Source organism: Malus domestica, chromosome 04, assembly GCF_042453785.1.
Source record: "Malus domestica chromosome 04, GDT2T_hap1".
Lineage (NCBI taxonomy): Eukaryota > Viridiplantae > Streptophyta > Magnoliopsida > Rosales > Rosaceae > Malus > Malus domestica.
Genome location: NC_091664.1, coordinates 24,721,643 through 24,744,005, shown reverse-complemented (window position 1 = coordinate 24,744,005; position 22,363 = coordinate 24,721,643). Strand labels below are relative to the sequence as shown.

The window sequence follows — 22,363 nt, the reverse complement described above, 5'->3', positions numbered from 1 at the left end:
ATAATAATTTGATAATAATCCAATTTAATGAATAATCCAATTTGATAATAATCCAATTTAATGAATAATAATCCAATTTGATAAAAAAATAATCCTAATATAAAACATGGTGATGAATAATAATCCAATTTGATAATAATCCAATTTAATGAATAATCCAATTTGATAATAATCCAATTTAATGAATAATAATCCAATTTGATAAAAAAAAAACCTAATATTAATGAAAAATAATCCAATTTCATAATAAAACCTAATATTAATGAATAATAATCCAATTTGATAAAAAAATAATCCTAATATAAAACATGGTGATGAATAATAATCAAATTTGATAATAATCCAATTTAATGAATAATCCAATTTGATAATAATCCAATTTAATGAATAATAATCCAATTTGATAAAAAAAAAACCTAATATTAATGAAAAATAATCCAATTTCATAATAAAACCTAATATTAATGAATAATAATCCAATTTGATAATAATCCAATTTAATGAATAATAATCCAATTTGATAATAATCCAATTTAATGAATAATAATCCAATTTGATAATAAAAAAACCTAAAATTAATGAATAATAATCCAATTTGATAATAAAACCTAATATTAATAAAATAATAAATAACATTAAACATATTAAAATTATCCTAGGGAATAATTATACAACATTACTTAATTACTTAAAAAAATTAACATGTAATTGTTAACATTACTTAATTACTTACAAAAATTAACATGCAAGTATTAATTACTTAAAAAAATTAATATACGAGTCCACACAAATTTATTTGTTGTTGTATAAATTACAATAATATAAATATAAGTTTGTAAACTTACCTTAAATATGGAACCCTTTGTGTTCAAGCTTTGGAATGGATCTGGAATGGCTTTGAAAATGGTAAGGGAAGAAGAAGAAACGAAAATGCTATGAATGCCTCTGATACTCCACCTCTGATAAGGTGAAAGAATATAACAGACAATGGCACACTGTTTTGCATGTGAAAGAATATTACGGACTCACAGTGGCACACGGTTTCATTATGAAAGCACTATTATTTGTTGTCCATGGTCTAAAATTGTAAAAAGTTATTTGGATCATTAGATCAGAAAGCTAGAGACAGGTTTTGAATTATTTGGATCATTGGATGTTTTTTTTTCTCACACGCCACCACACACAGAGAGAGTCAGAGAGTGAGTCACACTCACACGCCACCACACACGCACACAAAGATCGAGATTCGAGACCCCCCACACCACACACGCACACAGAGACTGAGCTCAGTCTCTCGATCTTTCCTTCTCTCTTCTGAGTTCTGAGTCTTCTCCCTTCCTTCTCTCTTCTGAGTCTTCTCCCTTCCCTTCTCCCTTCTCCAGTTCTCCCACACACACACACAGACATCATCTCTCGATCCTCCTCATCTGCGTCTTCCGCCTCGTCGGCGTCGTCTCCATCTCCCATGCCATGACCTCTACCTCAAATCGGTCATCCCCATCGACGCCCTCTACTTCCTTTCCCTCTGCTCCTCCCTCGCCTTCCTCCTCGTCGAGCCTGTCACCATGTCCCGCGACCACTACCTCTCCTTCGTTGTCCCCATCGGCGCTCTTTACTCCCTCTCCTTCTGGCTCTCCAACTCCGCCTACATCTTCCTCTCCGTCTCCTTCATCCAGATGCTCAAGGCCCTCATGCCCGTCGCCGTCTACTCCATCGGCGTCGCCTTCAAGCAATGTCGCGATAATATCGCGATATTATCGCTAATATCGCTAATATCGTGATATTATCTCGATATTTTGACGAAAACCTATTGGATATGTGTAGGAATATCGGACTCCCAAAAAAATGATAATATCGGCGAAATATCGCCGATATTATCGATTTTTTATACCTTGATCACAGTATCCAAGTTAGATCATCCTTTCTTCTTCTTTTTCTTCCGTACGAATTTTTCAGAGAATAAGCACACAAAGCAAATTCGCTAGAATTCTAGAATCCAGTGCGGGTTGTAGAATTAGGTAGTTGAATCCTAATCGAGCAGACGTTGTAGAACCACAAGCACAAGAGTGGGACGGAAATACTGTTCGAATGACATAGCTTTTACGCTAGCCTTTACCTTCTGTAATCAAGTTAGTCCCATGGATATTCTTATATTAATTTCTGTATTTATTGTGTAATTTCATTCTACACAGCAAGTATTTTCGGTTAATAAAATATTAGAATTTCAAGTTCTGTTTATTTCTGTTATTTTTGTTTATTTCTGAATTGTTCTCCAACAATCCATGTAGTAAATTTCAAGCATACGTGGTCCTCTAAGCAGTGCCAACTGTTCCTACTTTCACCATATTCGCAAGTCAATTTGTTGGCTTAAATTTTCATTTTGGTGATGGGTGTTCAGATACTCTCTCAAATTCCATTCCCTACGCTCCTATAGAGATTTGCAGCTTCTTTGATAATGGAGGCATGCAAAAATACAAGGAATAATTTACTTTAAAGCTATTTTGCCTATATATTGAAAAGAGCATGCATATAGTTGGCCAAAAATTATAAATGGCTAGCATAGAGGGTTTAAGAAGCCAAACTCTACATAGGCTTTCCAAGCAGCTTGAGTTTTACAAACCTCCCTCCGCACCGGATAAATCCGAGGATTATAATGAAAGCACTGCATGCTTAAACTCCGCTATAAGCTTCAACTCTTTAGCAGTCACAAATGAAGAGTGTTCTTGTGTCAAGTTGAGATTGAGAGAGAGAAGAGCGGCTGTACTGATATGCATCTTTGAGGGTCCTGAGGGTGAGCTAAGAGTTATTCTTACTAGGAGATCCATGAATTTGGCATCACGCCCAGGTATAATATGCTAAATTTGTTGTGAGGGTAGTGATTTACGCACGCTTGTCGCATGCCCCTATCTGTTTCTAGCCTTTTGATTCTCCAAGGATAAATAAACAGGAGGTACGCAAAGGGGAAAGAAAAGATGTGTGGAGATCATTTCTTATTTGTTAATATCTCAAATTAATGTTTCTCAAGGTATATTGCACTACACAAGTTACAGGCAGAGCATGCATATGTCAATTTACATTATTTTGTCAAAAACTTAATTAACAAGGATTTATTTTTGTGTAATGCAGAATGATAATCACAGATTTGAGGAGAGAGAATGGATGGGTTGGAAGTATATTCTCCATATTTTCGATTTTGAATCAGAGCAGGGGCCGTTTCTAATTTGGGGACTAACTGCAAGCATTTTAATTCGAGCAGCCGCTGTTATCTACCAGCAGCCTCCATTCTTCCAAGGACACAGCCTCCCTGACTTCCAAGAATTGCAAAGAGCCTTGCATAGTGTGCATAATGTTAAACATGAGAATAATATATAATACTACATATGTTGGAGAAAATAAAACCATAAAATTCAAAGCCCTAATTGATACATCATATTCCGTGATGTCATTCAACGATCAGAATGGTTTGGCTTTTAGATTCTCTTTCAACGATTATCTATGCTAAAAGTAATCAACAATCACTTAGATGCTTCATTATCAGCATTTCTATTTCAGCTTTATCGAACGAACAACTTTTTTGCACATTTGAGGTGACCAAACAATTTTAGATTTAAATTTTTTTAACAGAGATTATCCTAAAGACCTAAAATATATAGACAGTTTTAATCGTTAGATTGCATTATGTGACAGCCTTAAAGAAGAATTCTCATAAGACTTATAGTCCTGAGACCATAAATGTATAATAGGTCAAGGGTGAGTGAATAGTCATAATTTGACAGAAGCTTCTCCAAAATATAAAACTGAGGCCAAGGTTTGCATAAAGTTCTTTGAAATTCAATTATTTATAGCTCATATATATGAATGAATGCATTCCCTTTGGTCATGTTGTGGCAAATTCAAACACCTTCTGGTCAAAATTTGCTTATTCATAAGCTACTATTTCTTCGAAAATCCGACAAAAATGATTTATTCTCTCAAACTATCACCAGCATCCGTGTCTATATAAGCAGACTTATATGAAATGTTCCCTCTGTACATGCTCCGTACCATGCCTTGTCAACTCTATAAAAACTTCGCCATGGTTTCATGGTGGAAATGTCGGTGCTCAAATAACCAATTTTTTATATTATTGCCAACTTTCAAACACCATCCAACGTCTCACTATTTTTTAAAATTAATATTGTCCCTCAAAATTAATCACTCATGCAATTTAATAAGTGTGAAGATTTTATCATAAAAAATATCGATACAATTACTAGTGAAACGTTTAGTACTCCAATAAAAATGTAAAATATCATGAAAGGTGTAATTTGCATTTTTGGTCGAAAAACTCTCCCGTATTGGGGAGATATATAATCAAGGTTCTAAAAGTCGCTAGGCGCTAGTCGGGCTGCGGGTTGGGCCTAGCGCCTAGGCAGCTAGGCAGGGCCTAGGCACGGGACTAGGCGGATTTAAGTAAATCTATCATATTTCAGGTAAATAAGTGTCTGCTTCTACTTGAAATATATATAATTTCATCATAAACTACAAAATAGAATGCATATATATCATGAAGTATTGGAACATAATGAAAACATGTGAAATAAGGATATAATGTTTGTTCATTCAAGTATGCAACAAGTCCCTTACAATTTATTGGAAAAAAACAAAATGCAAAATGAAAGTTATGTATTTTCTGTCTAAATGAGTTGCAACTTAGGCGGGCTAGGCGGGTGCCTAGGTGGTCTGTTAGAATAAATGTAGAATTGAGGAGAATAATCCGAATAATGACTTTGAGGTACGACTTGAATCGTTTCCTTAAAGTGTTATTTGCCCCCACTCGAATGAGTTTGCTAAAGGGTTCTTGGCAAATCACTTCCAGGATACAACAAAGTATGGAATATTCGATTAGCAAAACCGAATTATATTCCCTTAGAAATAACTAGAAAGAAATTGTATGAATGTGATGTAGAGAGAAAAGAGAGCAAAGAAATTATGTAGACAACAAATTTCTGAATATATTATGTATGAAACATTATACCACAACATGTATTTATAGACATCAAAGTACCCGTTCATCGAGCCCTTTCATTTTAGTTGAAGACACACAACTCTTCTTAATAGTGTTGACCCAAAAGACATGTGTTCTATTTAGAATTTTCAGAAAATAAATATTGACTAATTACATCCTTTAATTCTACTCATACAATTTGAGTAAACATCATATCTTTTAACCAAAAGTTGTAATTCAACCAAAAAGTAGAAGGTTGAATTAAATCCAACCTTTCAATACATGTTGCCGCACGCACGCATGCTGCGGATGGTAGCAACACTAGTCATATATATTAATATATTTATATATTCATAAATATTATATATTAATATATATATATATATTATTAATAATAATAATTATTGAAATCTCTAACAATCTTTCCCAATTTCAATAATATGGTAAATGATATTACAATAATTCTCTTTTTATAATTATCACAAGCACACCGATATAATCATGCATACAATAAAGGTGTCTTTCGAATTAAACCTTTAATTAGTGTAAGTGATTCAAAGTTATAACGAATGCGATGGTGACCTAAGTTTAAACCACCTATTCTTATGTTAAAACCGGAATCACCACACACATGATTATGTCTTATTTCCTTAAAGAAATTTCTGAACTAATTAAGCACTATTATGGCCTTGTGCTTCATCCTGGTTTCATAAACATTTACAAGAGAAAACCCAACTCTTGATAGAAGCGGCACCACTTCTTATGTTCATATAGGTGAGGTTCCTTCCCATGTCCCTGCTACTATAGACATAACTACAAATAACCTCATTAAGAGATAAAACTCATCCTCCTAAACGTAGCAGTCTTGCATTGATCATCCTGGAATGAGCTATATAATAATTTTCAGTGCTTTCACAACCACTTAACAATAACTTGTTATTACCCATTAAACTTTTAAACTAGTGATGTTCTAGACAAAGTCGGGTTACCATTGTTGGTGGTTAATTTTCAGTAAAGGGTTTTAGCCCCATTCCACTAGATGTACTAACTACCAAAGCTCTTGAAAGTGCTTTCGTTAACGGATCCACCAAGTTATTACTTGATTTAACATAAACAATATTAATAACTCCATCAGTTATTAATTGCTTGACATATTCATGTCTCAAGCTAATATGTCTAAACTTTCCATTGTATACCTTATTGTATGCTCTAGACAAAGTAGCCTCACTATCACAGTATAAAGAAATGGATGGCATTGGTTGTGGCCACAACTCTATTTCCGATAACAAATTTCTAATCCATTCCGCTTCTTTACCTGCTGCTGCTAATGCTATAAATTCATATTCCATAGTTGAATGTGCTATACATGTTTGCTTCTTCGAAGCCCAAGAAATTGCTCCTCCGGCAATTGTAAAAATCCACCCTGATGTAGACTTATTATCATTAGCACTTGTTATCCAACTTGCATCTGAATATCCTTCAAGTACTGCTGGAAACTCAGAGTAAGTTAAACTCAGGTTAATAGTTCTTTTAAGATAACCAAAAATTCTATTTATTGCTTTCCAATGAGCAGTACCTGGATGACTAGTGTATCTAGAAAGTTTGCTTACTGCAAATGCGATATCTGGCCTGGTACAATGCATGGCATACATTAAACTTCCGATTACACTAGCATACTCAAGCTGTGCAATAGACCTACCAGAATTATTAAGCAAAGTTTCACTATGGTCATAAGGGGTATTTGCTTCTTTTATTTGTAGATGCTTAAACTTAAGAAGCAATTTTTCTATATAATGTGACTGACACAAAGCGTAACCCCCACTATGCTTCTTTACTTTAATTCCCAAGATAGTATCTACTTCATTCAAATCCTTCATCTTGAATTTTGAATTTAGATACTCTTTAGTTTCAGATACACCTTTCATGTTTGTACCAAAAATTATTAAGTCGTCGACATATAAACATATAACAACACCATAATCATTTGTGAATTTAGAGTATATGCATTTATCAGCACTGTTATGTCTAAATCCATATGATAAAATGACAAAATCAAACTTTTCATGCCATTGTTTTGGTGCTTGCTTCAATCCATATAATGACTTTACTAATTTACAAACCTTCTTTTCATTCCCAGGGAGAACAAACCCTTCTGGTTGTTCTATATAGACTTCTTCATCTAAATCACCATTTAAAAATGCTGTTTTCACATCCATTTGATGCACATGCAAATTATATAAAGATGCCAATGCAAACAATATTCTAATTGATGTGAGCCTAGCTACTGGTGCATATGTATCGAAATAGTCTACTCCTTTTTTCTGCTTAAAACCTTTGGCAACTAGCCTGGCTTTAAATGTCTGAATAGACCCGTTTGTATTGTATTTTCTTCTAAATACCCACGTACAACCTATTGCTTTTGATCTTTGGGGCAAGTCTACTAAAACCCATGTCTGATTAGATATTAATGATTCAAATTCATCATCTATAGCCTCTTTCCAAAAGGCTGCATCTCTTGAAGTCAATGCTTCGCTTAAACTTTTAGGATCATCCTCAACATTCAACAATATGGGTATTTTCTTAAGAACCTTTGTTCTATTTCCTTCGACTAAAAATACAATAGATTGAGATGAAATAAAATCAGAGCCTAGAGTCTTTTCTTTTCTTACCCTTTGTCTTTTCCTTGGTTCATTAACAGTTTTCAGACTGTTTTCTTTTCTCACCTTGAGATTGACTAGTAGACGGATTAGAGAAATGTGTTTGATCATTCTCTTTTCCAGACACTGAGTAGTCATTATAGAATGTATTTTCTATAAATTCGACATCTCTAGACTCAACTATTGTGTTCGAGTCTAAATTAAGCAACCTATATGCCTTTGAATTTTCTGCATATCCTACAAATATGCTTTTAATTCCTCTTGGACCCAACTTGGATCTCTTAGGATCGAGTGCCTTATAAAAAGCTACACAACCCCATACTCTCAAATATGACAAATTTGGTTTTCTTCATTTCCAAATTTCATATGGTGACACATGTGTCTTCATAGATGTAATTCTATTGTGTATATGGCATGCAGTAAACAATGCTTCACCCCATAAATATTTTGGAGTATTAGCATTAATCATCATAGAATTAATCATTTCAGTGAGTGTTCTATTTTTTCTTTCTGCCAAACCATTTTGTTGTGGTGTATAGGGTGCAGTTCTTTGATGTACAACATCATGCTCTTCACAAAAAATATCAAATTCATGTGAAAAATATTCACCACCTCTATCACTACGAAGGCATTTAATTTTCCTTCACTTTTGGTTTTCAACTTCAGCCTTATAGCGCTTAAAGCACTCAAAAGCTTCATCTTTATTAGACAATAAATAAACATAAGTAAATTTAGAACAATCATCTATAAATGTGATAAAATATCTTTTTCCACCTCTTGTTAAAACACCATTAAATTCACATACGTCAGAATGTATTAAGTCTAATAAATTTGTATTTCTTTCGGTAGTTGGAAAAGGTTTCTTAGTCATTTTCGCTTGAATACATGTTTCACATTTATCATTATAATCATCATTGCAAGTAATAAAACCAAGTGTGCGCATGTATTTTAAAGATCTAAAATTTATATGTGCTAAACATAAATGCCATAAATGAGAGGAAGATTCAACAATATAAACAGAAGAATTCACTTTATTATTGATACTTAGTTTGAACATCCCATCACAAGAATATCCCTTCCCAACAAACATCCCATTTTTCGACATTATTAACTTGTCGGACTCTAGAACAGTCTTTATACCGTTCTTACATAATAAATTTGCAGACACAAGATTCTTTCTAATTTCTGGAACATGCAGTACATTAAGCAACGTCAATTTCTTCCCAGAAGTAAATTGAAGTTCAACGGTTCTTTTTCCTAGAACTTTGGCGGAATTATGATTCCCCATTAAAACTTCTTGATTGTCCGTTGATGCTTCATATGTCTTGAATTGTGCCTTGTCATTGCACACATGTATAGTAGCCCCTGAGTCGAGCCACCAATCGGAGGATTTTATTACCGTTGCCATATTCAGTTCGGTAATCATGCCAATATGCATCATTGATACCATTGCAACAATGTTATCAATTCCAGAGTTTTCCACCATATTTGCGCTATTGGCCTTATTGGCATATTCCTCACTTGCTTTTCTGTGTCTACAATCACGAATGTAATGACCTTTCTTTCCACAATGGTAACATACACCATTTGCATTCTTTTGATTGTTGTTGGAATTGGTCTTCTTAAACTTCTCTTTGTCAATTTTGACTTTGAAGTTCTTTTTATATTTGTTTCCTTCGACAATGTGAACTTTAGAGAAATCTTGATTTGCAAAATTCTTATCACGATTTCGAGTTTCCTCTTCAATTTGAATACCCTTTTACAAATTCTCTAAACTAATATCTTCCACCATGTGTAGAAGTTTCTTTTTATAGTTATTACATGTTTGGGGTAATTTTGCCATAATAGCCCCAACTATCATAGGATCCGGAATAATTATTTTAAGTTCACGAAGCTTTGAGACCAAGACCAATAATTCATGAACTTGGTCTAGGATGGGTTTGTTATCAAACATAGTGAATTCATAATATTTGAACATTAAAAATTTATCGGTACCTCTTTTTTCCGTTGTGTACTTGTGTTCAAGTGCTTCCCAAATTTCCTTTGGAGATTGAATGTGTGCATACAGGTCATATAAACGATCAGATAATGTGCCCAAGATGTGTCCTCGACATACCAATTCATCTTCTTCACGCTTCTTTCGATCGGCAACTATATTGTCCCAGTCTTTGTCACTTGGTTCACGAATAGGCTCCAATTTCGGGTCCAACACATATATGACATTTAGAACAGTAAGCATGAAACGCATCTTGTCCTTCCATTGGGTGAAATTTGATCCATCAAATTTGTCTAACTTGTAGACATCTTGATTGATAATCTTCAAAGCCATGTTATCAGATTTGTTATCCATGACGAAAATAACACTTTAAGATTGTTAGAGTAAATGTAGAATTAAGGAGAATAATCCAAATAATGACTTTGAGGTACGACTTGAATCGTTTCCTTAAAGTGTTATTTGCCCCCACTCGAATGAGTTTGCTAAAGGGTTCTTGGCAAATCACTTCCAGGATACAACAAAGTATGGAATATTCGATTAGCAAAACCGAATTATATTCCCTTAGAAATAACTAGAAAGAAATTGTATGAATGTGATGTAGAGAGAAAAGAGAGTAAAGAAATTATGTAGACAACAAATTTCTGAATATATTGTGTATGAAACATTATACCACAACATGTATTTATAGACATCAAAGTACCCGTTCATCGAGCCCTTTCATTTTAGTTGAAGACACACAACTCTTCTTAATAGTGTTGACCCAAAAGACATGTGTTCTATTTAGAATTTTCAGAAAATAAATATTGACTAATTACATCCTTTAATTCTACTCATACAATTTGAGTAAACATCATATCTTTTAACCAAAAGTTGTAATTCAACCAAAAAGTACAAGGTTGAATTAAATCCAACCTTTCAATACATGTTGCCGCACGCACGCATGCTGCGGATGGTAGCAGCACTAGTCATATATATTAATATATTTATATATTCATAAATATTATATATTAATATATATATATATTATTAATAATAATAATTATTGAAATCTCTAACATGGTTTAGGCGGTGGGCTGGGGCCTAGGCATTAATCAGGGCGGTGGGCTGGGGCCTAGCATCTAGGCGGTGCTAGGCGGAGATTTTTAGAACAGTGTATATAATATAGATATTGATAAAAAAAGTACATAAGAACTTAAGTATACCTATTTTTTAAAACTTTTTTTTGTAAGTCCTAACAATAAAAGAGAGAAAATTAATTAAAAAAAATCTTAAATTTATATCTCTCGCATTAGAGTGAAACTCTAGTCTACCTCTCTTGCAAGTATAAAATATGGGTTCCAAGTCTCACTAAAATCAATTACACGAGTCAAAGTCCAACCCCATTAATTCCCATTAGAAGTGAATTTCACACGAAGCTACCTATGAATTGATCAGAGTACAAAAGATTGAAGTCCATGCTTTTTATCAATTACAGGAGTCAAAGTCCAACCCCATTAATTCCCATTAGAAGTGAATTTCACACGAAGCTACCTACGAATTGATCAGAGTACAAAAGATTGAAGTCCATGCCTTTTCTTTCTCTTTACATCTAATTTACCAGCCAAACCAGCTCCACAACAAGGATTACAGATTAATACTAACTAGCCAAGAAGGCAAAGCTCTTAGTCCCCGAAATTTGGCCATGGCCGGCATTACTAATGCTTATAGTGAAATAACCCCGGCGGTTCCGTTGTGGCTAAACAAAGGTGACAACGCATGGCAACTCACAGCGGCCACTTTTGTAGGGTTGCAAAGCATGCCGGGCCTAGTGATCCTTTACGCCAGCATAGTCAAGAAGAAATGGGCAGTAAACTCAGCCTTCATGGCCCTCTACGCCTTCGCCGCCGTGCTCATCTGTTGGGTCCTCGTAGGCTACCGTATGGCCTTCGGGGACCAGCTCCTCCCGTTTTGGGCTAAAGGTGCACCCTCTCTAGGTCAAAAGTTCCTCATCAGCCGAGCCAAAGTGCCCAAAAGTACTCACTTTCGTGACGATGGATCGATTGAGACTCAAACGGTTGAGCCATTTTACCCAATGGCATCACTCGTCTACTTTCAGTTCACTTTTGCAGCTATTACTCTTATTTTGTTAGCGGGGTCTGTTCTTGGCCGCATGAACATCAAGGCTTGGATGGCTTTTGTCCCTCTTTGGCTTCTATTTTCATACACTGTTGGAGCCTTTAGTCTTTGGGGTGGTGGCTTCCTCTATCATTGGGGTGTAATTGACTACTCCGGTGGTTATGTCATCCATCTCTCCTCGGGCATCGCAGGTTTCACCGCCGCTTATTGGGTAGGTACTTACGATTAAACGCATTTTAGAAAATATCATGCACATAAACGAAACATCAGTAGAGAATCCTTAAACCCATTTTCGAAACCCTTTCTAGATCAAATTTGACCTATTTGAAAATGTTTCTCTAAAAAGCACCTCATAAGCGCTTTATTGAAAATATTCACTAAAATTTCAAGTGCTTATTTCTTCAAAAACACTTAAAAGTGTTGGCTTAATTTTCAGGTGCTTTATAACACATAAACACTTCTATTTTGTTTTTCTGTTACTTTTGGTTATCGGTTTTAGCCATTCTATGAGAACTTCCAAACATCTTTAATTTTAGAATTTGAACTAAGTTAAAAAAATTTAGATGTAATTATACTACGTTTACCTATGTGTTCTAGGTTGGTCCAAGGTTGAAGAGTGACAGGGAGAGGTTTCCACCAAACAACGTGTTGCTAATGCTTTGTGGTGCTGGGATGCTGTGGATGGGCTGGTCAGGTTTCAACGGCGGGGCCCCTTATGCTGCAAACATTGTTGCTCCAATAGCAGTGTTGAACACAAACATCTGTGCAGCCACCAGCCTTCTTGTATGGACGTCTCTCGACGTTGTGTTCTTCGGCAAGCCGTCGGTGATCGGAGCTGTTCAGGGCATGATGACGGGGCTCGTATGCATCACACCTGGGGCGGGGTTGGTGCAGTCGTGGGCAGCTATTCTGATGGGAATGCTTTCTGGTAGCATTCCATGGGTCTCCATGATGGTCCTACACAAAAAGTCTGCCCTATTGCAAAAGGTAAGACTTTCTGCTTTCCGCACTCAACATTTTTTGGTATTGTTTTTTGGCATATGATACGCATGCATTGTGTATTTTCCCTTCAACGTCGGCTAAATATTTGTTTTTCATGTTCATATTATGCAAAATCATGTTGTTTAAAACTAAACGTTTTGAAGTATTTATGTTCGTTGAATTTTGTTTGATTTATCAATTTAATAATAATAAATTAATAAGACAAATAAAATTGTGCATGATACTTTTATTTCAGAAAATTTTAACTCAAGTGACATTTGATACAATCGAGTTAGTGTGAAAATAAAGAATCTTAATTAGGTTTAAGTCTCCATCAAACATTTTAATTTGTTTTATTCTTTATTTCATAAAATATTCATCAAGCTTACTTTTTTTTGTGAAAAACGGAGCTAAAGCCCAAAAAATTACGAGATGGCACGAGGACAAGAAATACCTAAAACATCATCGTTCAAAAGGAACCTAATATAATCAGAGGGCCAATATAGATAATATTAATCTATCCCAACTCTTTTTGCCCTAAGCTTTGTAGTATTCAAAATTTTCAACCTTATAGTCCCACCAAAGTCATAACATCCATCATTTTCAACTATACAAGTATATTATAATCGTTCCCTTATCCTTCAAATTTGTACCTTCATCGAGTGCAGATTGACCAAATGAAATAGCCACCTTTCAGACGATTAGGTTTTCTAGAAGATTTCCATTAGTCCTCTGTCCTCTTCCCGTAATGCTTGACCAATCATCAATGAACAAAATATGATAAATAAAATAAAGGGTTCTTTAGTATAAACTCATGCAACACTTATTTCCTTAACAAAAATCCATCTCGTTTTAAATATTCAAATAAAACCCAAATTTGAAATAAATTGCCATGTAAACAAATAAATACCTATTATTTTCAAAATATATACAATTGTACCACAACACCCTAATTATGTTGATGAATTTAATTACCACCATAATTATAGCAAATAAGTGCTTTATTATTACAAAATTATCTACTTTATACTTGTCTTACCATCATATGTTCCGTTTCTTTTATTTGTTTGACAATCATTGTAGGTAAATTATTTTGCATGTATAAGTTAGGCACATTTTGTTGTTATTATATTTGTGTGAAATAAATTACCTATATTTTTAAGTAGAATAAGGGTAATTAATTAACTTTGAATCAATTGGCTAAAAACATTATTTTATTTTGTAGGTAAATAATTTTGCATGTATTATTACATATACTAGGCACATTTGTTATTATTATGTGTTGTTTGCAATCAATCAACATTCATTTATTTTGTAGGTAAATTATTTTGCATGTATTATTACATAAGTTAGGCACATTTTGATATTATTATATATATGTGTATGGAAATAGCTTAAATAACTTTTGAATCAAACAGTATTTATTTATTTATTACTTAGGTAAATTATTTTGCATGTATTATTTTACCTGAAACTTATATTGTTATTTTATATATGTAAAATATTGGTAATTTTGAATAAAATAACATTTGTATATTTGTAAAAAAAATGCTAATTTATTTGTTACAATTATTTGAAAAGGAAAAAAATGCTCATTTTTACATAAATATGAAAACAACTATATAAGGAAACAAAACTCTAATGACACTCAAAATTTTCTTTTTCAAATCTGCATAAACATTTCAAAATGTTTAATTGAATGAAATAATATAAAATAAATGTAGATAACAAGTAATAAACCCAAAGTCAATAATATTAGGGGTAATTTAGACATTCAAAAATACCAATTTTGCCAAGTGATACTTAATTATGGATATTGCTTAGTTGGAGCCTAGTCATTGGGTTTTTATTAGAAAATTTTACAATTGGGGGTTTTAGTTAATGAAAATTGAATTCCAAGGGGTATACTCATATTTTCAGTAAAATAAAAGAAGAGCGTATTTAAGTTAGATCAGTTGGTTAGGATAGTGTATTCGCTCTTTATACCGAATTTCAAACCGCTTTTGTAAATTAGAATAACGTAGAACATTGTCTTATTGTCACGTACAAAAAATAAAAATCTTACTGTGTCTAATTTGTGATTATTTACAGGTGGATGACACCCTAGGGGTATTTCATACACATGCAGTGGCAGGGCTTTTAGGAGGACTGCTGACTGGGCTTCTGGCAGAGCCAGCACTTTGCAAGCTTATGCTGCCTGTTGGCAACAGCAGAGGTGCATTCTACGGTGGCAGTGGAGGGATGCAATTTCTGAAACAATTGGTTGCAGCCATGTTTGTGATTGCTTGGAACATAGTCTCCACCACTATCATACTTCTGGCAATTAGGGTTTTCATACCTCTGAGAATGCCGGAGGAGCAGCTTATCATTGGAGATGACGCCGTTCACGGAGAAGAGGCTTACGCTCTTTGGGGTGACGGAGAAAAATATGACCCGACAAGACATGGTTGGAATACATCGGCGTATGGTGAAGAAATGGCACCGTCGCCGTATATCAATGGTGCAAGAGGTGTGACCATTAACTTGTAAACACCTGCTGCACTATGCCGGATGCATGTTTCATATGATCACATAATTAATATGTAGGTATTTGTTACCTGTAAGTAGAAGTTTTGAACAATTTTCCACTAAATCGTTTGAAATTTGAACGTGATTGTGTGATGGGATGATTTCGTCCGAATGTCATTTATGACCACTTTGTTTTGAGACTGTAACACATGTGATAGACAAACACCGTCAAAAACATTAGGTTAAAATAGTGTTTGTATTGACAAAATCTCACCTAATATTCCATTTGTGATAGTTTAGTCCAAATTTGACCACTGTGGAGACATTATTTTCAGACAAACAATAATTCTTTCAACAGATTCAGTGCACGACTCTGTATCCATAATTGGTGGAAACCTTGTATCAATAATTTAAGGTCATCAAAGTAGCACAAACGACTGATCATGGCAGATTCTCCATGGCCTCAACAGTAATACCCTGCAATCAAGAACTCGACGTGTGTCGTTAACCCATTTGTCCATCCAATCCTATATCTCCGGTCAAGAGTGCACCCTGTGTTCAATTTCTGAAGCAGGTAACTCTTTTTATACAAGCAATACCGGGAGGGGGAATCAAACTCAATACCTCGAGCGCAGGAGATAAATGCTCTGTAAATGGAATATAAGAAGACGAGTAACATAACACGCAAAACGAATCAATTATAAATCCAAAATATACCAAATCCATTTGATCTGAGCAGATGGTAGTTTCCTTTACAGTGATTTAAGGCTGTTATACAAACCCTTGAACTGTGAAAGTGGGTACCAGTTCCCAAAAATAGCTACTTTGCATGCTAAAGTATCTAATGTTCCACTATGAATCCTGAAACTCAGAAAAGCAGAGAGAACTTTTGGCTAATCGAAGTGTTCCCATTCCTGATTTGGTTCTGTTGACGATGGCTCTGGCGTTGCGGTTGGGGGATCTAGGCATCCAACTCCCGAGTCAAAGGTCTCCCACTTGGTTGTTACTGCGGTAGCATCGCTACTGTTTTTAACTGGATTGCTGTTCCTCGCCTTTAGAGCATCCAATGCATCCACAAAGTTCTGGACACGTCGCACCTGTACAAGAAAGTCGTTAAACCAGCCATAACAGATCTCTAATCGTCTATGCAACTTCAAAATTTTGAAACAAATTATAAACTAGCCATTACATACTGACGTTCCAATGTGCTTATTGCAACAAATAAATTTTAAGCAGAGAGAGAAGCGAGAAAATAAACCCTGGGATTACAGTCCTATAGGTTTTCCGGAGAGAAGAGGAGAGAGAAAAGAGGGCGGGGGGGGGAGGGGAGGAATATTATAACTATTGGGATTTCGAAGAGAGGTAACCGATCTCGTAATGCTGATCCATTAAAAATATAATAGCTCCAAGTGCACAAAGTAATGGAATTCCATTCGCAAATACCAACATCAACACATAATGCTACTCTATGAAAATAATGACCTCAAGCGTAAGACACATGATACATAGCAACCAAAGAAAGCCAACAATGCTGCTTATATAGAGCAATCCTTTAGTTGTTTCAAGCAATACAATGAAATGATCTATGTGGTGGAAGCCCTCAAGTGGAGTCTACTATATGCAAAGATACTGAAGTTGGGCCCAAAGGACAAGTATGAACTGACTACTAAGGGCAATTGTGTGTCCTATTACATATGTAACGGGAATGACCATAGCATATAGGTATGCATCCAACCTTTCCTCACAAACAATTTACAAGAAACCACGTGGGGCTCTTGAAATTAACACCGAGGTAGAATCCTAAATAGAATCCTGATAATGAATCTTTTGATTGTCCTTTCCCATCACTTCACATTGCTCCAATCACCCTGACCATTGGCAGGGCTACCATCTCACCACCAGAATGCATCAATTTTGACACAATGCATGCCACAATAAAGAAATTTTCACCTCCCTATCTATAAACTACAACAACCCTCAACACCGATGATCACAAGAACTTCATTGTGTGATCAGCACAACACAGCACATCATTTCCACGAGAACAAACACAATGCATGGCAATTCCATCATAAGAAACCAACAATCATGAAAAAACACAAACCTCTGCCCTGCGTTGCATTTTTTCTTCTCCTTCAGCTTGAATGCTGTCCAATTTCAGCAACTGCCTCATGAGCAACTCTGTTGACACAACAAATTCTTTATCGGAAACCTTGGTCCCGCCAGCCACAGCCACTTCCAAGGCAGCAACCTTTTAAAATCAAACAAAACATTGAGAGTCCCAAACCAATCTAACATTCTGGTAACCAAACACAACCGGGACATGGAACTCACCCTCTCTGCAAGCTTATCAACCTCGGCTATGACTTCAGCAATTGCACAAGAAGCTTTTGACATCACATTGCTTTTGGCTCCAACCTGTCCACCATTGTTTGGCATCTCTTTGCTGTTGACTCCAACTTCTCCAGCATTGTTTGGCATCTCATTGCTTTGATTTACCTCCTCAACCTTACTCTCCTTTCGGGCCTCCAGAAGCAGCACCTTCGAGTTATTCTTCACACCAACAATGTCCAGATGCTCCTCATCTGCCTTCTCCACCCCCCTGAAAAAGAGTCTCTGCTCCTCTGGCTCCAAATCAGCCTTCTGTGCAAGATGTTTCTTCATATCACCTGACAACAGCCAAAATGATATCAAGGACTAAACCCCTCACAACTCTCTTCCATTATTTTTTTTTTGTCAAAAAAAAATAAAATAAAATAAAAAATAAAATAAAAAATAATGGAAGAGAGTTGTGAGGGTTTTAGTCCTTGATATCATTTTGGCTGTTGTCAGGTGATATGAAGAAACATCTTGCACAGAAGACTGATATGAAGAAACCCCTCACAACTCTCTTCCATTATTAAAAACACTAATTTGGAGAAATACGGGATTTTCACCAGGAAGCCCTTGATAAGGATAGAATTAGATAAAACACTTAAAAACCCAAAACTCTGGAAACAATTCCCGGTCTTTGTAATTTGCGGACACCAAAGAAATTTCACAACTAAGAATCACTTAGAGTATCAAAATTCAAAAGTGGAGAAAGCGAGAATTTTTTTCCCCAAATTAAGAACTTGACGTGTTTTCATACAAAACTTATAGTTGTCGGAATGTTGTTCCTAATTTACCGAATACCACTCGACCCAACTATTATTCCACTTCCCCCATAGATTATATGTTGCTAGGTGAGGATTTTCTTCTTCTTTTCTTCTATGGTTTGATTCTCGAAGTGTTCTTCCCTAACATTAGTAGTTGTCAAGGGTGCTACACTAATTAACTAAAACCCACCAAAATTTCGATCCAACTAATCATGATTTACTCTCGTAATTAGCAAACAATACTTCAATTAACCATTAGAAACAGCAATCAAATCATAACAGTGACAGTGAATATGATTAAAATGGAAGATAACATCAGGAGTGAAAGAATAATACCGAAAGTGGAGTGAGCAGGGAGGAAGAGCTCGAAGTGGGGCCCGTTGCCCGGGCCGAGAACTACGTCGATCTTCATCATGGGCCCCCGAAATGAGGCGGAAGCACCACCACCAGCAGTCGCCGAGGCGTCATCCTCGGCTTCCCGCCTCTGGACCAGCATGCCACCTGGGCGCATCTCCCAATCAATCTCCTCGTCCTGATCGGGTACCAACGCTTTCGGACTCGGGTTCGGGTTCGGGTTCGGATTCCTTTTCACCATCGTAAAAAAATGGGGCGGGAATCGAGTGGTGGTAGTAGTGAGGGTATTGACTAGTTAGCGACAGAGTGAGGGTTTGAGGGGGAGAGAGAGATGATCGGAGGGTTTCAACGGAACGCGTTTCGTAGAAGGGTGTGGTCGGTTCCACTCCATCATTCCGAGTCCGACGTCAAAAGGTTATTTGGGCGGTGCATTTTTCATCACATATTTTGGGGGTGGATTTTCGAATAACCAATAAATGTGGAAAATATACTTATGGGAGTGAATAATAACTAATGAGGGAGTGGATATAATAAAATTGTAAAGTCTTTGTCGTCGTATATCAAATGTTATAGTACAAATGACTTACTATTTTGAAAAGAAAAAAAAATATTAACCACATGTGCTAGTCTACAAATTCTTTTACTTACTATCGTTCTTTTTGTTAGTAGAACTATTTGATAATGCTTTAAGAAAAAGTCATTTGTCTTTTGGCAGACAACCGATAATGCTATTATTTTTTTTGAAGCACTTTTGATGTTAAATATAGTGTTTGGGTGTCACAAAGAAGAGATTGGGACTAAGAAAAAAATCAAAACTAACTTTATATGTTTTCAGGATTTAGGCATGGTTTTTGAGTTATTTTCAAGTCTAATTTCTTAAAATGGTCTATCAAAGAAGAATTCAAGATTTGTAACTCAAAAACAGTTTTTAACTTGAAAAACTTGTACTCAAACAGAGTATTAAACAGACCCTAAGCAATTTATGATTAATTTGACAAAAGATTATGTATTTAACTGCTCCGGTTGTTGGAAAGAAGCGTATTGACCAGTTAATTTATGCTTGATTTATCCGTTTCTAGGGTTAAAATCTTCTTTACATTGTGTAGCCACAAAGAAAAAACAAACTAAACATCTTATTATGAATTTGCCGAGTGTGAATTTGAAAGGTCAGCAACGTTATGTGATTTGTCAAATGATTTATAATTAAAGATGAAATGGTTATTAAACGAGTTTCGACCGTGATTTGGAAATAATAAAATAAAATGTTACATATATGAAACAAGGTGTAGTTTTACATTTTTTAACACGTCTGTGTAATTACTAAATTTGGGGCATCATAAAGAAGAGGATAAGGTGCTTTATTTGGGGCTCAATAAAATTTTGTTGGGAATTTCAATTCGGACAAGGAAAAAGAGCATCCCACACCACAATTATATAGATTAACTACCCTCTAGATAAGATTTGAAATGATACTTGGAGGCTCCTCAAACTCCAAAATTTTGTGACGTAGATAAACCAAAACGTGCCAGCCTATGATGCAGCACAAAGCGAAAAAGGATTACAAGCGTGAATCTTTAAAGAACTAAAATCTGAAATCCACCGGTTGTTTGAGAGAAATCCTAAAGACTTTTTTTTATTAAAGATTGAACTGATACAACAACAACAACAACAAAACCTTTTCCCACTAAGTGGGGTCGGCTATATGAATCCTAGAACGCCATTGCGCTCGGTTTTGTGTCATGTCCTCCGTTAGATCCAAGTACTCTAAGTCTTTTCTTAGGGTCTCTTCCAAAGTTTTCCTAGGTCTTCCTCTACCCCTTCGGCCCTGAACCTCTGTCCCGTGGTCACATCTTCGAACCGGAGCGTCAGTAGGCCTTCTTTGCACATGTCCAAACCACCGTAACCGATTTTCTCTCATCTTTCGTTCAATTTCGGCTACTCCTACTTTACCTCGGATATCCTCATTCCTAATCTTATCCTTTCTCGTGTGCCCACACATCCAACGAAGCATCCTCATCTCCACTACACCTACGTGTTGATGCTTCACCGTCCAACATTCTATGCCATACAGCATTGCCGGCCTTATTGCCGTCCTATAAAATTTTTCCTTGAGCTTCAGTGACCTACGACGGTCACACAACACGCCGGATGCACTCTTCCACTTCATCCATCCAGCTTGTATTCTATGGGTGAGATCTCCATCAAATTCTCCGTTCTTTTGCAAGATAGATCCTAGGTAGCGAAAACGGTCGCTCTTTGGTATTTCCTGATCTCCGATCCTCACCCCTAACTCATTTTGGCCTCCGTTTGCACTGAACTTGCACTCCATATATTCTGTCTTTGATCGGCTTAGGCAAGGACCTTTAGATTCCAACACTTCTCTCCAAAGGTTAAGCTTCGCGTTTACCCCTTCCTGCGTTTCATCTATCAACACTATATCGTTTGCGAAAAGCATACACCAAAGAATATCATCTTAAATATTAAGTTTGTGATCTTCGCTAGATTGCTCCGGTCATTAGTGTGGATAAGTATGTAAATGGATAGAGACAGGAAGCAAACACAAGATGTACGTGGTTCACCCAGATTGGCTACGTCCACGGAGTAAAGGAGTTCTCATTAATTGTGAAGGGTTTACACAGTATATAGGTTCAAGCTCTCCTTTAGTGAGTACAAGTGAATGATTTAGTACAAATGACATTAGGAAATATTGTGGAAGAATGATCTCGTAATCACGAAATTTTTAAGTACCGAAGTGTGGTATCGTCTTCACTTGCCTTATCTGTCTCATAGGTAGATGTGGCATCTTCTTTGGAAGTACTCTTCCTCCCTCCAAGGGTGGTATCTTTAACTGGTGGAGATGCACAAGGTAATGTATCAATTTCACTTGACGCTTACTTGTAGTTTCAGGCTTGGTCAAGCGCGATACAAATCATGTAGTAGGAGTCCCCCAAGTCGCCGAGCTAGGGGATCTGCTGAAAGAGGTGACAGACAAGGTAAGCAATCAGAGCTCCAAGCAATCAGTCCCAGATCAGAAGTTTGATTTCGAGTTCCGGTTGATTGTTATCCTTCTCCTTATCTTGCAGGTAGCATGAAGGATAAAGAGAAGAAAAGGAGAAAATGTGATATGAGATACTTTTGCTTTTGAAGAAGTAACAACTTAAATATATAAGTCATTTACAACTCCTTTCGACAACTCAAAAACTAGGAAATTCAACGAAAATAAATGACATTAATCGGATGGAAATGGAAGGTCCAATTTTTATTAGAGAAATTAAAAATGTGTTTTAGAGGTTAAAACGATCCTGGATGGCTAAAAGGTATCATGAGTCCAAATTAGAGAAATTAAAACTGTGTTTTAGAGGTTGAAACGGTCTTGAATGGCTAAAATGTATCATGAGTCCAAATTAAAGCTCAAACGCCAAACTTGCAATTCATGATGCATCCTTTTGTCTTCCAACGGTCCATTTTTCTTCAATCCATTCGGTCATTTGTTCTACAGCAGCCTATGTGCCACTGAATTCGTTCGTCTATAATTTTGCTTCTTGAGATCAAAGTTTCATACCAAAACTAAAAGATATAAGAAATAACTAACAAACACAGAAATAGCCAAGACAGATTTCTGAAACAT

The 22,363-nt window shown here is 35.8% G+C and overlaps 2 protein-coding genes across 2 annotated transcripts; one reads left to right on the top strand and one right to left on the bottom strand.

Annotated features, from left to right (window-relative positions):
- The first annotated feature begins 11,112 nt into the window (after window positions 1–11,112).
- On the top strand, window positions 11,113–15,450 carry LOC103433676 (ammonium transporter 2-like). Its single transcript, XM_008371942.4, has 3 exons — window positions 11,113–11,966; window positions 12,353–12,742; window positions 14,828–15,450. The coding sequence occupies exons 1-3, from the start codon at window positions 11,322–11,324 to the stop codon at window positions 15,263–15,265; spliced, it is 1,473 nt and encodes a 490-aa protein (XP_008370164.4). The 5' UTR covers window positions 11,113–11,321; the 3' UTR covers window positions 15,266–15,450.
- Window positions 15,451–15,922: 472 nt separating this feature from the next.
- On the bottom strand, window positions 15,923–19,260 carry LOC103433677 (BAG family molecular chaperone regulator 4). The gene is made up of 4 exons (XM_029101295.2): window positions 18,718–19,260; window positions 17,579–17,913; window positions 17,349–17,495; window positions 15,923–16,341 (listed from the first exon to the last, which is right to left on the bottom strand). The coding sequence occupies exons 1-4, from the start codon at window positions 18,974–18,976 to the stop codon at window positions 16,138–16,140; spliced, it is 945 nt and encodes a 314-aa protein (XP_028957128.1). The 5' UTR covers window positions 18,977–19,260; the 3' UTR covers window positions 15,923–16,137.
- Window positions 19,261–22,363: the final 3,103 nt, after the last annotated feature.

What these genes read in the sequence shown, in the direction of transcription:
- LOC103433677 (XM_029101295.2), bottom strand. Translation starts at nt 18,976, where the DNA reads ATGGTGAAAAGGAATCCGAACCCGAACCCGAACCCGAGTCCGAAAGCG. An exon ending in TTGATAAGCTTGCAGAGAGG is followed by an intron (nt 17,496 to 17,578) that starts GTGAGTTCCATG and finishes TGATTTTAAAAG; the next exon opens with GTTGCTGCCTTGGAAGTGGC. An exon ending in AAATGCAACGCAGGGCAGAG is followed by an intron (nt 16,342 to 17,348) that starts GTTTGTGTTTTT and finishes TTTCTTGTACAG; the next exon opens with GTGCGACGTGTCCAGAACTT.
- LOC103433676 (XM_008371942.4), top strand. Translation starts at nt 11,322, where the DNA reads ATGGCCGGCATTACTAATGCTTATAGTGAAATAACCCCGGCGGTTCCG. An exon ending in GTTTCACCGCCGCTTATTGG is followed by an intron (nt 11,967 to 12,352) that starts GTAGGTACTTAC and finishes TATGTGTTCTAG; the next exon opens with GTTGGTCCAAGGTTGAAGAG. An exon ending in AGTCTGCCCTATTGCAAAAG is followed by an intron (nt 12,743 to 14,827) that starts GTAAGACTTTCT and finishes GATTATTTACAG; the next exon opens with GTGGATGACACCCTAGGGGT.